At 37.2% G+C, this 16,867-nt stretch overlaps 1 protein-coding gene across 3 annotated transcripts in view; it reads right to left on the bottom strand.

Annotated features, from left to right (window-relative positions):
* The window catches only part of CDKL5 (cyclin dependent kinase like 5), a gene marked incomplete at both ends in the record, with an annotated part of 83,637 nt that overhangs the window by 50,629 nt on the left and 16,141 nt on the right, over positions 1 to 16,867 (bottom strand). For all 3 annotated transcript variants that reach the window (XM_082304496.1, XM_082304497.1, XM_082304498.1), the window contains one exon: positions 1,900 to 1,945. In XM_082304496.1, the coding sequence (XP_082160622.1) occupies positions 1,900 to 1,945 (46 nt within the window). The remainder of the gene's footprint in view (positions 1 to 1,899; positions 1,946 to 16,867) is intronic.

Raw genomic sequence — 16,867 nt, 5'->3', positions numbered from 1 at the left:
AGAAGACAGAGAAAAAAAAAATTGAAGTGTAGCAGGAGGGAAGAGGAAAACAAAATACTGTCATCACAAATGTTTTGATTAAAAAAATATATAATTTAGAGCAATCGAAATCATTTCATTTTAAAACTGAGTGCTTGGTGTTGGCTTGCATCAGCCTGATTACATAATTTCTCCTAGATATAACTAGACACTCTCTTTCCAGTGTATTTAGCATGCATATGTCAAACAACAGCAAAAATTCAGTGAAACAAAAATGGCAATAGAAACAATTACAGTATATTTAGATTTGTAATGAACTACCACATTAACGAGACAGATGTGAAATGGGCTGAATCAAATCCATCAAAAGAACTTCTGTCATATTTCCAGAAACTTGTAAACAACTAGCTGCAACTCTGAAAAGCAGTCATCAGTCATGTAAACTGATATTACATAATACTCTTGGAAAGCCAGACCTAATGAAAATGTTACATTTTTTGGTTTTGGTAGACAGGCCAATATAATAATCCTGCTAGGGCTTAATACTGAGATTCATTGCCTAGGTTCTGTACTGAATAGCCACATCGAGTTCCAAGAAGCAATTCTGAAGTACTCTAATGACCTGGTCAAGATGATCACCACAATTAAATGATCTCCTACCTTCTTTAACAGGGACTTAAAACAGATTTCCAAATAGCAGTGCTAAAAGATTAATCAAATGTACCCTTCAAGTGTCTGGCAAAATCAGCTGCAAAGCAAGAGTTTGCATTGCATGAAATGACAGACACAAGTCTGACTTTGCTGTGCCTAACTGACTCTGAAAATTACAGTCCTTGTCACCAACCACACCTCCATGGCCACCAGCAATCCTGTAACAATAACAAAAAAGAAAAGTTTGCTAAAATAAAGTAGCTGCTGTTTCTTTAAACCGCATCGTTAGCTTTCAGCTAAAGCCTTGGTATATGGCAAATCATAGCTGCACTGCCTCAGACCGGGATGACTCCTCTTATCACTTCATACTTGGCTTCTCCTTCTGTTTGTGCTAGCCCATCAGGGATCGGGGCTAGCTTCTGATGTACCAAGGTAGACAGTTGCTCCGGCGGTTGATTGCCAGTTTTGCCTAAGATAGGATACTGGGATTTACTGTCCCCCAACAAGTGCGGAGTCTGAGAGGCAGTCTTGTTTTGTACAGATCTCTGGTTTTATTACTTGTGGGTGAGGAACAGGTGTCTGCTGCACTGGCAATAATTTCCATGTGTCCTGCCTTCTGCCATCCACTTTGCCAGCAACAGTAAGCCTTGCAGGAGTCAGCTCTTCCCCCTTCCTTCTCAGCAAACTCAGCAAGACTGGAGAGTCCAGAGAGGCTGCTGTGAGGGGGCAAAAAGCAAGTTTCTGTGGAGAGTGGAGCCTACTGAAGGGAGGGCAGAGCAGCTACCTCGCCATCCAGCTCCCTCAAATCCTCCCACAGATCCCTGAGAGCTCCCCGATTCCTCTTCGTACCACTGAACTTCTCAGTGACTTCTCTCAGTCTCCTCCATTTATCCCTTCCAAGTCCCTCTAACATTTAGATCCCCTCCCACAGATGAAGGGTGGTAAAGCCCAAAGACTCTGCAAACCACTACTACAAGAGGAGTTTTTGCCATTTTCTGGACACATCCAGTCATCAACTGGCAGATCTTACTACCATGTACGGCACCACAATCTGAGCCATATTAAGATAGATGCACCAAGAAAGAGAGTGAGTTACCTAGTTGGAGTGTATAATGCAGTCCCTAGGCAGGTATGAAGGATCAAGCGCCTTGAATATTCACAGAGCTAATAAATCATTATAATTTTTAAATCACGTCTGGATATGTGAGACTTGATATGAGAGATATTAACAACGTAGATATTGACATGAAAGATTACGCAGCAGGTTACCTTCACTGTCTTTGAATTTCTTGATAGCCACAATTTCATGTGTCTCCTGTAAAACAAAAGCAAAGAAAGGGAAATGAGCAAGATCTGTTGTGGGTCTTCTCTTGTTTTTTTTTTTTTTTTTTTTTTTTTCCCCTGAGCATCAGACAAAGAAAAAAAAAATCATTCAGAGAAATTTCACAATGCAAAACAACATTAGTTAAAAAACTGGTAAATACCTCAGTGATCAGGCCAAATGCAGTACAAAAACATGTGTAGCAAATACATCACAATTAGGAACCCCAGCATGAAAAAACAAAGTTAAATGCCAAAAATTCATATTTAAATACCTTGTACCAGATATCAATTACTTTTTCAGAGTTGTTGTTCCTGTGGCTCTTGTTGGTTAGTTATTCTGAAAGCCAAACAATCTTTTGTCTGACCAAAGCATAGCGTGACCAATGTTTATCTTTGTGAGCTGAAGTGAAAATACTGTACTAGCATGTGTATAAGTCTTACAACAAGACCTGCAATTTTTGTTGCCAAAAAGCTTTTTGGTTTCAGAGTTCAAATATGCACAAAGAACATGATTTTAGGAAAGTAAATTCTCTGTGCTTCCTTAAAAAAAAGTTGTTGTCTGAAGGGAAGCCTATCCAAATCCAGAATCACTAATGGCATTTGAAAGTGTTAATCTGTGCTTACTATACGGTCATAGGTGATAACTTCTTAATGCCTGCCTGCCTTTGCGTTCCTCTAGTATTCTCTATTCTCACCAAACCTGCTCATCACAGGTTACATTTTTCTCTTAAATGAAGACCTTTCTCTGGTCATGTGAGCAGAAATGCATTTAGCACATGGCCGAAATGTAGCCAACGTGACACGACTAGTGCAGGTCTGTTCATACAATGATGCAGCACCTGAATTTTAGTAACACGACGGGGAAGAAGCTTTAAGGTCACAGAGTAAGGGCGTGTGAGCAGATGTGCAGTAGGTTACCTGAGTTATTCGACAAGCTAGATCTAGCTTACACGCCTTTTCCAAACTTCACAGTTTTAATAAAAGAATAACAATATCCCACCATTAATAAAAAGGCTGGATTAGAAAACAGCAACAAAAAAGTGAAGCCCTTCTGGAATGCCTGATGACATGTGCATAACCAAGTACTGAATAACACTAATGTCTACTCCATTTTTCACTTCAAATCGTCATGACACATGAATCTGTAAAACATCTGATCCCATTTAAAATAAAAGCACCTTGAAAGACTACTGTAGATAGTGAATGAAATGAATGGCCTTTAAATGAAAATCAGTACTACTATGAATAAAAATCAATAAAAATGAGTTTGCATATTCATATCGTATCTGTTGGCTGGAAAGCATTATAATGTAGAGTGAACTTCACCAGGCTGAGAACCCTGTGGTTTGTCCAAAATAAACATAAGAATATATATATGTGTGTGTGTGTGTATAATTTTCATGTTTTTTAAAAAAATATCCTTTAATCATCACTCATAATATCTATCAGAAAAACTGGGAAGCATTATGTTGTGTACTGATTTAAGTGACCAAACTATATCTACCCTGCATTGAAGAAGGTTAGTTCTGCAGAAGCAGCACATGCTACTAGCTCTTAGAGAGAACTTGCATTGCTTTTCTGCTACCAAAACCTACCCTTCATATACACTGGTCTAATCTGAAGGCTGATACTTCACATAAATTCAGCTGAGATACTACAAATGTCCAAGCACTAGTCTTTGCTCAACCAATTTTACAGAATAGAAAATAAAGGGATGTCAGAACTGAGGAGACAATATGCATTTCAGGTTCAGAGTGATTCTGAAAGGCTTGTCTATAGCTTTTATGCCAAATATAGTTCCTATATATTTTTGTTTCGGGAAGCTTATAAACTGAATGGTTAAACTAAACTGAACAGACTATTTTACTAATTATATTATTACTACTAAGTTATAGTATTGTTATATTTATTAACTCTAACTATAGTAGTAATAGTTACTAGCACTATGAAAGAACCCTGCTAAGAGGGTGAGTACATTTAGCTCATTTGACTTCTGGTATCTACTGTTAGGTGCTTTGGCTAATTAAGCCTCTGAAAGGTTTTTCAAAAAAGGAACACCGTAATTGCTCTCAAGAGCCTCTGCTGACTGTAACATGCCTGTGTTTAGACAGTGTGCATACACCACTTTGCAGACGAGCCAAATTTATCCATTAGCATCATATTCCTATTTCACATGAAGGAAAAGAAAAATTTGTAGATGTTTCGGCAACCATCGAAAGGCTGTATTTTTGTTCTCAAAGTAATGGCTAAGTACACTGAAAGAAATGTAGGAATTAAAAGCTGTTGCCTCACACAGACAGCAATTCTTCACCATTCAAGAAATCCAGTCCATGTGGCTTCTCTGCCATATGCTGCTGTCCCTGATGTGTATGGTGAATGTGATTATTTTGGAAATTAAGTTTTAAAAGCTCTTGGGTCACAGTCTTGCAAAGACTTATGCAAGATATGCTATCAAACATCCTGTAGGATTTTGACTATTCACAGTATTTAAAGCACGAGTGGCTCTCTGAAGAACAGGAACATAGAGACTTTAGCAACACACATATGGAAGAAAAAGTTATCCAGACAATTCAAAATACTATAAGGTTTAAGAAATTTTCATTTGAAAACCTTTATCACTTGTATCATTTCATTAAACTAATGTTGTCATAATCAAGCAATCAAGAATTTATACATAACATGTTCCCTATCTTGAAAAAAAAAAACAAAACCAACAAATAATATATTTAAACAACTTGAAGTGAAGCAACACCAAAATGAGACTAGACAAGAGGTGCTTTGAGGAGTTGCACTAGTAACATTCTGTTGGGAGGCACATTCTTGGCTAGGTTTCTCGGAGGACCTCATCCTGTCTAAATGGCATTCTCTGGGAATCAGCTGCTGGTGAAGCAGTCAAGCCAAAGCTGAAATGGATACAAGGACACTGAAGATTACTGTGCATAGATTTTTAAATCCAATGCACCTGCTTGTCAAATGGTTTGTAACTTCCCTGTAATGTGGAACACCTCCAAAATGGCAGGGTTTGGGAGTGCTCCAGCAAGCAGAATGGAAAATTGAAGGTGAGTACATATTGCCCATTTCTTGGTCGAGTGCTCTAAACCAACTAAATAGTTTATTCGAGGTGACATAAAAAATAGTAGCTCCTCATCAATCATGTTTTAAACTAGTTTCCAAAGGAAGAATCCATCTCAAATGCCCTGTTTGTCTGTCTCTCCATTTGCCATCACCACTAGTAATTTTGAACTAGATGTCCAGTTTCAACCAAATTTTACAGAGAAATGCAAGTTTTAAAAAGAGAAAATTAAAAAAAAAAAAATCTCAAATTTGTCAGCCATATATAAAACATCTTTCCTTGGAGGAAGAAAGCAGTAAGACCTCAATCTCCTATGCATTGTATGATGTTGCAGACAAGCAACATATGTAGACTGTGCAGTGAACTAGCACGCATAGCCTTTGATCAGCCATTGTACATAACCGTCATTTACACAAACTAATACAGAATGAAATTGGAAAACATGGAATACATTTTGTATATGGACCAATTAAGCAGACATATAGTAGGGGTGGTAAGAGTATGCATCCTGGATTAGGAGACAGATGGTAGAGCTGTCAGATGATGCAGGCCCAGTCTCAAGTTTCCGACAAGGACTGACACGTGCTAGGTGCAAAGCAAACAGACACCACATCGCTAAGCCCTGAGAAGACGGACAGAATCGGGGATACAAAGAAAAGCAGAGCTTTGAGCAATGATGGAATTCAACAATGAAAATTCAGATTCCTGTGGGAATCTGAAAGGTTCTTTACAGATCAAATCTAGACTTTGTTACTTAACTCTTTACTTAAAAGTCCTTTTGGAGATCTGAGCTCTTTTGTGGATCTGGTTCACTGCTCCTCAAAAACAGGCCAAATTGCAATTCTCCAAAATAAAACTGGCATTCTCTAAAATATCTTTTTTTTGCATTTCAAAAGGCTTTTTTCAAGACTGTACTCTGAAACAGAACAGTACTGAAAACAATGTTCAGTCTGATTGCAGAAACCCTCCTCAGACAATAGCTCAGTATCCAACTCCTAGCATGGAAAATTCTTATATCCAATTAATGTATCATCTAGGTAGATAAGCTGTTACTAGTTGATTCAATGTTTGAGACTTCAATGATGCCAAGGAAAGAAAAAAATCAAGTAATCCTAAATATTCTGTGCTCTTTATGGAACACAGAATATCCTTTCTGGTCTCTACTACTCACTTCTCCTAGCTTATATAATGAAGTATGAAAATTTGTATTCACTTAGCTGTAGTTTTGCTTCACTCAGCTACATTTATTACTAAGCATCTCATTATCTTGCTCTACTAAAAAATAATTCTGGCCTCAATATTTCACTTTACATTCTGAAACAGCAAATTTGCAAATGTACAAGTCTAATATCTCTTAGCATTGGTACTACCTCTGCTTATTGAACACATATATTATAAACAATCTGTGTTACAAAACTATAGGAAAAGCACTGTTTTACAGTTAAGTATGCAACAACAGATGAATGTTACTGAAAACACTTTGTGTAAAAGTTACGGATGTACACTAACTGATGATTCAGACTCCAGGATTACATGTGTCTAAAATGGGGCAAAATATGTCTCTTCTCCATGTACAAATCTGCTAATACTGCTTAATAAGGGTAAGACAAAAATTTCTTAATCCATCTGGGTTCCGTTTGCTTTAATATAGAGGAGGAAGGACATAGCTGTTCACAGGAAAAGGACATCTCCAGTCCTGGAGACGGGAATGACTTCATGCTAGGGCTCAATCCTTTACCTCAAAATATGCATGGGAATTGCTTTGGAGAAAACACGGGATTTACTGGCTGTCCACTTAGCCACAGATGAGAGGTGAGTAACCTTACAGGAGCTGAGCAGTTCTGACAGCTCATCTGCTAGCCACCCACAGATTTCTCTCCCAGGTTTCCTCACAAGACTGTAGCACCTGGTATTTCCTGCCACCAGTATCAAACCAGAAGAGTTCCCCAATTCGAAAGCATTTCATTTTATTTAATTTAAAGGATAGAGGTCCCCTATTTTTCCATTGTCTCTACACAATATATATGACGTGACAGTGCTTTTCCAAAACAGTGCAGGGATGTATCTCTGTTTTCTAGAAAAATCATTGACGTTAATGATGAGAGTGCTCAGGGAGAAAGGTGCTCCTCAACGTAACTCAAGATCTTAGAACTATAACCATTCTTCTCTGGAAAGAGAAACACATCCTACCAAACTGTGTGCTGTTCTTGAAAATATTCCGTGACAAAAAAAAATATCCTCAAATGTTTGCCCCTATTTTGTTTCAAAGGTTTCTGTTAGGATATTTTTCCTTCCTTTTTCTTTTGCATATCAAGGAAAATGTGACATAAAGCATAGGTACATAAAAAGATTCTTGAAAAATAGATAAGATTATGTCCTTCAGAAAGTTACATCATTCAGCTATAATTTTACTGCCTCACCCTATACAATTACAAGAATTTCTCAAGCATGGATTCTTTAAGCCATCAAAAGAATAAGTATTTATAAAAATCAACAAACATGAGCAGAGACAGTGATAGTCAATACTGAGCATGTGCCTGGAGAAGCAGCATGTTGCTGCCTTTACTCAGGCGGTTTTATGCTGAAATATTAAGTGGCATATTAAGATATGATATTGCATGTTCTGTGATTGGCTCATGTTTAGATAATATTATCATGTATAGATAATATTTACATTTTATAAAAATAATTTAGAAGCAAGCAAGAAACTGTGATTTGATCCTCACCAGTCCATAATTATATTCACATAATTTAGTTTGCCACAACAAAGACACACATTAAAAAAATTAACAAAATTCAGCCAAACATATCCTACGGTTAATGTCTTTTCTAAACAAAGTAGTACAGTTTTACTTTGACTTGCATAAGCATTATTATGTTCTTCAACATTTAAGTGTTTAGAATAGATCTTTCTATAATCTTTATTCTAGCAAAAATCACAGAATATTAAGTAATCACCAGTGAGGCAACAGAAGCCCATGAAACCATTACAAGACAGTAAAGCATTTATTTTTCATGAGTCCCTTAAAATGAAACTTTAAAAAAACCCAACAAATTCATTTTTCAAAGTTATTCTCAAAACAAGAACATAAAGTATTAACATTTTAGTCAGTATTGATCAGTGTATCATAAATGTAACATATTTCATTACAGAGGTCTTTAAACTTAGGCCAAGCTACCTCGCAACGCAAATTCTGAGAGGTAACAGGCATTGTTACCTGCAAGTAAATCAGGTCCTTAAGACATTGTCCAGACACTGTCCTGACTCCCTTTGCATTCTGCCCTAAAACACTGCTACCTTTGACAGCGCTATCAGAGCAGAACACAGCTTCCCGTCTTCTCAAGACTTCCAACATTAGGTGCTAGCAGTTTTGAAACATTACTTTCAAAATCTGCTGGAGGATCTTAGAACATTCGCTGTAGACAAAAGAAATGTGCAAGATGATGGATTCAATTTCTTTTTTCAAACAGTTTGACATTGGGAAGTCATAGCACCATGTATTCTCGTACACCTAAAATACTTTGGAGAATTTCCCTCAGGAGGTGTTTCTCTGTTTTAGTCTTGTATTTCTCCCTTGAAAAAAATTTTCAGTTAAAAAAACCCCACACTTGGCTTATCTATGAAATACCACTCTTAGCATAGGAGAACTTTCAGGAAATTACTTCCTAATCCAAAAGTCCTATTTAATTTTAGGGAGGCAAAGCCTCTGGTAAATAATGACAGAACAGTATATGTCTGAGTTTTCACAAGGCCTTTATTTACTGGAAAATAAATTGGAATTTTTCCAACACATACATGTTACAGTTTACTTGCGAAGAAGCATCTAGAATGAATCACCACAAATCAATTTTATATCTTGAAAGCAGAATGTTATTTACTAATCAGCTAAGTGCAGGAAAAGACTCTTAATGGAACCAAGAATTATGTACTTCACATGCCCATTTTAAAGAAGATGGCCATACTGCCTCCTAGTTGAGGAAGAACAACAGGAGGACTAGAGAAAACTTAAACCACTCTGAACCCACTAGAAGATTTCCAAGGAGGCACAGCTATAAAAGCTCAGCTATTCCACTGGGGAAAGAAGCATAAGAAAGGGCTGAAACCTGCAGCTACCGGTTTGTCAGAAAACAACCAGTAAGCGTGTACAATGATGGAAAGAGACTTTTTTTTAAAAAAAATGCAAGCAGATTGAAACAGTTTCTTTCATTTCTTTCTCTATGTCTTTCATAAACACTTGCAGCAACTGTGTTGTCTATTCAAATGTTACGAATAAATGCTTGCATGACCAATTTTACTTATCTGGTTTAAATCAAGTGTAATTTGAGGGAACCATAAACAGCAAGCATTTCTCACCCAGCCATTGGACAAGTCCGTAAGCCAAACGAGTGGCCCGTCTGAAAGGGTCCCTCCTCCGCGGGTGGCAGAGGCTCTCCAGACTGCAGTAAGGTTACAGGCTCGCAGGAGGGTTGGGGCTTGAAGGCACCTCTCAACCGATCTGGAGTGTCCCCATCCCTGGGGATATTCTGAACAGCCTTGGAGATATTCAAAATCCACGAGGACAAGATTTGGAGCAACCTGCTGGTGCTGACTCTGCTTTGAGCAGTTATTAGGTCACACACCTGAATCCTGAGAAGAGTGCATTATAATGTATGCATTTTATAGTCTTCAAAAACTTGAATTTATGTCCTGCCCTGCCACTTTCCACAAATGTTACAAAGACTAACCTTAGCCTTGCAGGCTAGTCCCTCCCACTTTCATTTAAGATCGGCAGCGGTTCACAGAGTGATTCACAGCAGGACTTAAGTTAAGGCGCTCCCAGTCACCTCTGCGTAAATGGAGGAAGCGACTTCCTTAGACTCCCAAGGAAGCCTAGGGGGGCTCACCTCTCTAGACTGAAGTTAGCTCTCTGCAAATTCTCCCTGCATCCTCTTTTACATTACGCTGAATGCTGGCTTTTCATAAACATTGAGAATTAGCAGTTTCTTTAACCCAAGGTTTTAACATTAGCATTTGAACAGTCCTACAACCCTAAAATACTACCCTGAAAAGAACACTTGAAGGAAGTGAATCCACTCAGTATTTTCCACTAACTACTAGGCTGATGATAGTGGTTAGCATTGAAACTGCCATTGTTCCAAATGGGTTTTCGTATTTATTCACAATTTTCTCCAAGCAAAAAAAGCAAATATGTATTCCCAAAGATTTTGTACAATAGTGTAATGAAAAGGATCTGGACTAAAAAGTAGCCTTTAAATACTATAAATGCAGCTATTCTGGCTTTTCATGGTAAACTAGTATTATTGTATCAATTTTTTAATAATCCGGCCTTCATTTCATCCTATTGTAGCACTATTGTAGCACTAATTATATAATTTTACAATTTGACAATATTGTTTAATCCCAACCCTAGGTGTAAAACAGAACCCACATTCGGTAAATGGCTATAAATTTTTTCTGATTCTGAAAAGTCAGTAGTAGTCATTTCGGTTTTGTACACAATCTTTTTCCAATTCGATTTGGTATTTCTGCCTGTAAGTCTGGAAATTGTGAAAGATTTGGGAATAAAAATAAAGCTGTTTATAAATAGCATAATACTGCATTGGGCAGATACCAGTATTATTTAATTACTTATAGCATAATCTTGACACTGGGAATACAACTGATAACAAAGTGAAAAGGCAGGAAGGCAACCTGTACTACCTTTATGGCTTCTCTTAAGGTATTGCTGACTCCATAAATGCAGAGGTCAGTAAGATGTTTGCAATCACATTGTATTTCTTAATTCTTTGTTATTACTAATGTAATGCTCCTTCCCTGGGCACCGCATAACTCAAGAGTAGGCAAAACTTATTGGAAAATACTTCTTTAGGGTTTTTTTTGGTTTTGTGTTTTTGTTTTGTTTTGGGGTTTTTTTTGTTTATTTTTTTAAAACATGCATCAATATGAAAGTCTTCAGTGTTATTATTCCAACTTCGAGCATCAAAATAGTCTCAGCATGATTGGCTAAACTTCAAGCTTTAATTTTGAAATATTTACTTCTGCAACTGATACAACCTATTTTTTATTTGGTACTTTCACATTTTAAATTTTTGTCTTTTTTCTTATCAAGAATTGCACAGGCAGTTTTTTATTCTGTAAAACAAGACCCACTATGAACCAAAGGCAGACTTGTCAAGCAGGCTCCTGAGGCCAAAACTCTTCAGGTGGAATTCAGTTTCAGGTTAAGACATCTAAATTCCGATACCTGCATGTGAGTTGGGTGTTCAAGCTTCTGCTACAACAAGCAGAGCTGGAGAGCTCTAAGGTGACCACTCACTCAAGACATGATTCAGTAGTCTAAACACAGGCATCTAGTAGTATATAAGATTTCCTAGGGATCTACAACACTCACATGGTATTGGCAGAAATGACAGAGGATTTATAGAGACGTATACCTCCTAGAGGAGAATCTAGAGGTAAGGCATAGCATCCCAGGTATTGCAAATAGCAGTAGGAGATTATGCTTAGGCAACTAAAGCGCACCTTTCATCCCCAAAGAAGCATAAATTGAACTTCCCTCTATTTATTGACTAGATTTCCATCTTCACCCTGATCAGGTGGTCTACAACAAAGTCCCAATAAAATGCCACAGTTTCTGGTCTCACCTCTAATTCTGAACCACACTGTCATCCATATATCCTTCACACACAGGAAATACTCACCCCTCTTTGTCTTTTGAGCCCATCTTTCTTGAAGTGCTTGTACGCAACAATCATAAACCTCCAGTATTAATTCTGTTTTAACAATTTTTAAATACTGAGTAAATTTTTGTTTCAGAGCACAAGCTAGAATAGGATTTTCCAAACCTAGTTTGCTCAGTTTACCGTTATCTTAGCGAGAAAAATTGCCTATCTTGGTGCTGAAGGAGAAAAAAAATTAAAAATAGCAGCAGCTAGTCATTTCCATGCTACAGATTTACACACGAGGTTTGCCCTAACTTTAACTTTCCCTCTCATGCGCAAATGGCAGCAACAACTCCTCCGTATTGTGGAGTGGGCCATAAACCACCAGAGGTGGTAATCATCTATTCAGATACCAAGCAGCCATTCCAGATCTGCTCTGGAGCAGAAGCAAGAGCCATGACTGAGGTTATTTTGGGGTTTAATACATTAATTTGAAAGAGCGTATATGTTAGTAATGATACGCTTTCTGCATCTGAGGGAAAGCCCAAGCTACAACGTTCTTCTTATCTAGAATCCCAAAGATGGAAAGTTTTAATGTTTAGTGCTTCCAATTAAAAAAAAAAAGTTTTAAATTTAAAACTGTTTTGTTCCCGCCCCTCATTTTAGGCAGGCAAAATAGTGTAACACTGTCTTGTCCATGCAATTTAGTAAGTAAAAGGAGTTACTGAATGTAACCAACACCTTTGGTAATCTGGTCTCAGCTTGTTGATAGGTTTGGCTATGGAAGATTTCACAAATGTCTACATTAACCACAAGAATTTGCCATTCCATGTCCTCTCTGTCATACGGTATCTCCTTTCCCCTCAAGTAGCACTAAGGCTCACAAACATCCCTTTCACTTCTTTCAGATCTTTAATGACAATATTTTTGTGTTGTTCTCTAGGGAAGGGATGATAAATTTGAATGGGAAACGCCACCTGTATTTTCTAGCCTCTAAAGAGGAGAGAAAATAATTCTTTTTTCCTCCTAAGGATTTTGTGGCATTTACAAAAAGACATCTTTTTGCTCTCTAGTTTTTGTTTCCTCAAGGGATATTTTTGCTGACATTATGCTCTTATCAAAGCAAAATTCTAGGGCAATCTTATAACAGGGAAAGCTCTATAGGTACAAGTTGGTACTATTTTCTTGTCCTTCATTTTTTAATTGTTTTAGCATTATAGTAGAGCAGGATCATTTCTCCTGATGTTTTATTGATCAGTTCTCCTCACTTCCGACTCCTTCCCCACCAGCCTGATGGATGCTCTACAGAATACTAAATCAATGCTCCTTCCTACTTCCCTTTCAATTTAGCTATTTTTTAAAAAAGTTTTTTCCAGTCTGTATATTGATATGGGTTTCAGTGGACACCTTCATTTCTTCTCAAAGTTTCTACATTCAGGTTTGCAGAGAAAGAAAGGCTTTTCTTCTCTAGGATTATACAGACTGTGCATTCTTTGGATAATAAGAGAGAAATTCTTGCCTCTTAAGAAAACTGCCACTTTGCTCTGCCAAGCATTTAAAACTGCATTCCTTTTAGAGATTTGCTCTTCTTTATAGAATAGCATTAAGGATTAAAATTCAGTCCAAACCGCTTAAAAAAAGACAGCAGGCAAGATTCATACCTCAAACACATACGGGTTTTACTGATCGCTGTTGCAGAGGTCAGAAGAACAGGAGGGCTGCCTCTACACAAGTTGCATGGTAATTTAGCTAACTCGAGAAGCAGAACATACATAAGGAAATACAGGAATCTGCACCCAAGGAAGACTTCTGTTACTACTAATAGATGAAGAAGAAATGGCAGCTAAGTCCTCATAAAAACAGCATTTCTAAGATGAAATTTCAGTTTTGAAGCTAAATTGAGACAGAGAATTTGTGGACTTATTTCAGGCAGTTTCTACAGCTTCCAAAGACTCATGACTAGATCAGTATATTCTCTCTTCTACCTCAAAAAGGAGAAAAAAGTCTAAACATCACACAAGTTTCAGGAAGATTAAAAAAAGCTATTCGAACAAAAATTGCCCCTACCGATAAGCCTATGTAACACATCCCACTTTTAGATCTTGCACACACACATGCGCTTTTGAGCCAGGAAAAAAGATATGCAGAACTTAGGTACACTGTGAAAGTTTGCCCAAACGTGACAAACGAATACTTCTTGGAAAAAGGGGAAGGAAAACAGCACCTTGATCTCACCAAGTTTATTGTCCCAAACACTGGAAACACTATGTGGGGAGAGGGGATAAAAAAGTGCAGAATGAAGAGCTGAGGGCCAGGGAATACATAGGCTAAAGAGACTAGGAAAAGAAGGCAGACAAATGCAGACTGAAAGTAGATTGGAAAAGAGAACTGGGATAAGGTACCTGGACTTAGAAGTTAGTATTAAAACCAGCATAACAAATAAGCAAATGAATCTGTGAACATCTAAAATATTACTGCAACCCAATTTTACTGAAAGCAGAGGAATGGTGAGAATTCAGAAATAGCTGCAAACCCACTAAAACCACAGATGAGTCTCATTCCACAGCGTTCTGGCATGCACGGGGGATGAAGGCAACAGGTTACTAGCTACACCATCTCAAATACTAGAAGCTGACAGCTGTGTGACAACTGCGTGGGTACCCATATGGTGTTATATGATGAATTTTGTATTTGAGAAGTCTAGAAAATTACATGCAAAAAAGTAAGTTTATCACAGTGTACATAAGCAAGGCAGTATTTGAGGGGCAAAGGTAGCATTCTTTTATTAGAACTACTGGTGCACGCAACAGAAACTGAAGCCCTTCTCCAGGTCTAAAATAGAAACAGCAATCTTCAAAGCTAAATTTAAACTGGGGACAAGTATATTCTGTGTTTAAAAAGACTCAGTAAATCTACAGAAAACCTCAAATATTTCCTAAGGTAGAGTCCATCTCATTTAGCTTTAGCCAGCTAAGAGTTACATATCGAATGTGTGTTGTCAAGGCTTTCTCCACAGCTAGTAAAAGCAGGGGAGGGAGAGAAGATTTGGCCAGAAGGTTACTGATTTTAATCATTTCCAGATGGTAAGAATTGCTTTTTGGATGTTGGATTCTCTCAATTTATATAAAATTGGGAGACTGGTTATGCAAGACCTATGCACTGAACAGCGGGTGCGATTAATTCCACCCAAGTTACTTGACTTAGCAACCCGTCTCTCTGTAGGTTTTATTTTTTTCACGCATGCACAAACTTATATGCATGCATGTGGTTTTAAGGTGCATTTCAGAAATAGTGATCAACACCAGTAACTTCAGAGATGTTACCTTCTCTGTATCAGTATTCTTTGAGTTCCATTGCTACATTAATATCGTCACAGTCCATTGGATTGTGTTGGTAATACCCGTGCTAGAAACACAAATAAAGTATTCCCAACTGTGCTACTGAAGTAAGAACATCTCCATTGCCAATGTAACTGTGCAGCATCAATTCTCACATCCCACAAAGCAATCTGGCATAGCTAGCAGCAAGACCAGAATTTCTGAAGCTCATCTTTCTTCTTTAACCTGCACATTAGAGAATAAAGTACATGTTCCCTGGTGAGTATCTTCATGAAACTATAAATATCTCTGCTACGACCTTTGCATTTCCTTTTCCTGGTATAATTGAAGGTACTATCTGAGATCAATAAAACTTTAAATAACTTGCAAAGAAGGCCCCATTAGAAGTAGCTCCTTTCCTTATGTTAAGCTTCCAGGAGAACGTTTCAGATAAGATCCTTGAGTAAAAGCACAAAGATTAACATGAGAGGTTGTCATAAGAAAAATATGGATTTAGAATGTATGTTATATATTGATCTCCTAGAGCTATATTTCTCTCAGTTCCAAGGCACTATAAAGAGTCATTTAAATGGAAGTGAAAGAAAAAATAACAATTAGAAAAGCTTTAGGATTCTTTGTGGAGTAAAGTTTTCAAATCTTTTACTTAGTAAAATTTCTCATTAATATTTAATAACAGTACTATTACTTCAGATGGGATTAGGGGGATACAAAACATTTAAGATTACTGCAAAAATCCAGAAGCTAAAACTGTAAAAGTAGGCTTAGAGCTTCATTGCAGTACTTGGTCTAAACTAGATGCAGATATGAAAAACAAAGCTTCTTCAGAGGAAGGATGCCTTCTGTCCTTTGTAAACTGATATAGTAGCAAGCCTTCTGCTGGTACAGAGCATAAACAGTAGCTCTAACTGCAGTTTGTTGACTAGCATTTTTGTTTGAATGTACTAAATCTGACTTGGTTTCATTCTAAGATGACTCCGGATGCGAGTATTTTTTTTTTTTTTTTTTAAAACAACATTACAATATAAGATTATATAGCCAAATCTCTGGGTGTGACGAGTAATATAAAAGAACATTAACAAGTGAATCATTAGTTACTCTAAATCCAGTTAAAATCCTCATTGAAAAAAAATGAATCAGTCTCCTCACACAGGTTTCATTCATTGTACAGGTAGTACAGTATGAATAGTCAACTATTGCCACCTCTTCAAAAAAGAAAAAGGTGGCCTTGCAGAAAGTTAATTGTTAACCTATTCTAACCTAAAAATCAAGAGGAAAAAAAACCAAAGCAAGCCATGGACAAAAGATCCCTGGACCTAATTATTACTTTACTTTTGTCTTTCCACAGATTTATTCTTTGCAAGAATAAGCTATGCCCTCATAATTTGATTCCTAGCCAGGTATTTTCACAAAAGGCATGTTCTACAATCGAAAAGTTCTGGGACTTATTGTTTACTGTAGAGATAGAGCTATCAAAATTAAATAGACCCTTCATTTTCACTTTTTTTCTTGAATAGCTCAGAACTGGTAAAAGATTGCCTTCCGTCACGCAAACATGCTTAGGGAAAAAGCCCAAGATGCTTTAGCAATGAGGATAATTTTTCAGAAAGTTCCTGAAACATGATCTTAAGACAAAGAGACCAGTAAAAGCTGAGAAAATATAATCACAAGACTTCAGTTGTGAAGTTTTTTATTCAGATTTTGTTTAAAGACTTGTATGCTCCTGCTGAATACTTTGATGAAACAACAGAATCATTGTCATTCGTATTTCAGAGAGGCACAAGTGTTCAGTTCTTCTCATATTCATAAAAATAAAAAAGACCAGCATAACAGTGTGCTAACT

The sequence above is a fragment of the Platalea leucorodia genome, assembly GCF_965183815.1.
Source record: "Platalea leucorodia genome assembly, chromosome: 2".
In the NCBI taxonomy this organism is placed as follows: domain Eukaryota; kingdom Metazoa; phylum Chordata; class Aves; order Pelecaniformes; family Threskiornithidae; genus Platalea; species Platalea leucorodia.
The sequence above is the reverse complement of the archived record's forward strand: the minus strand, read 5'-3'. Positions and strand labels throughout refer to the sequence as shown.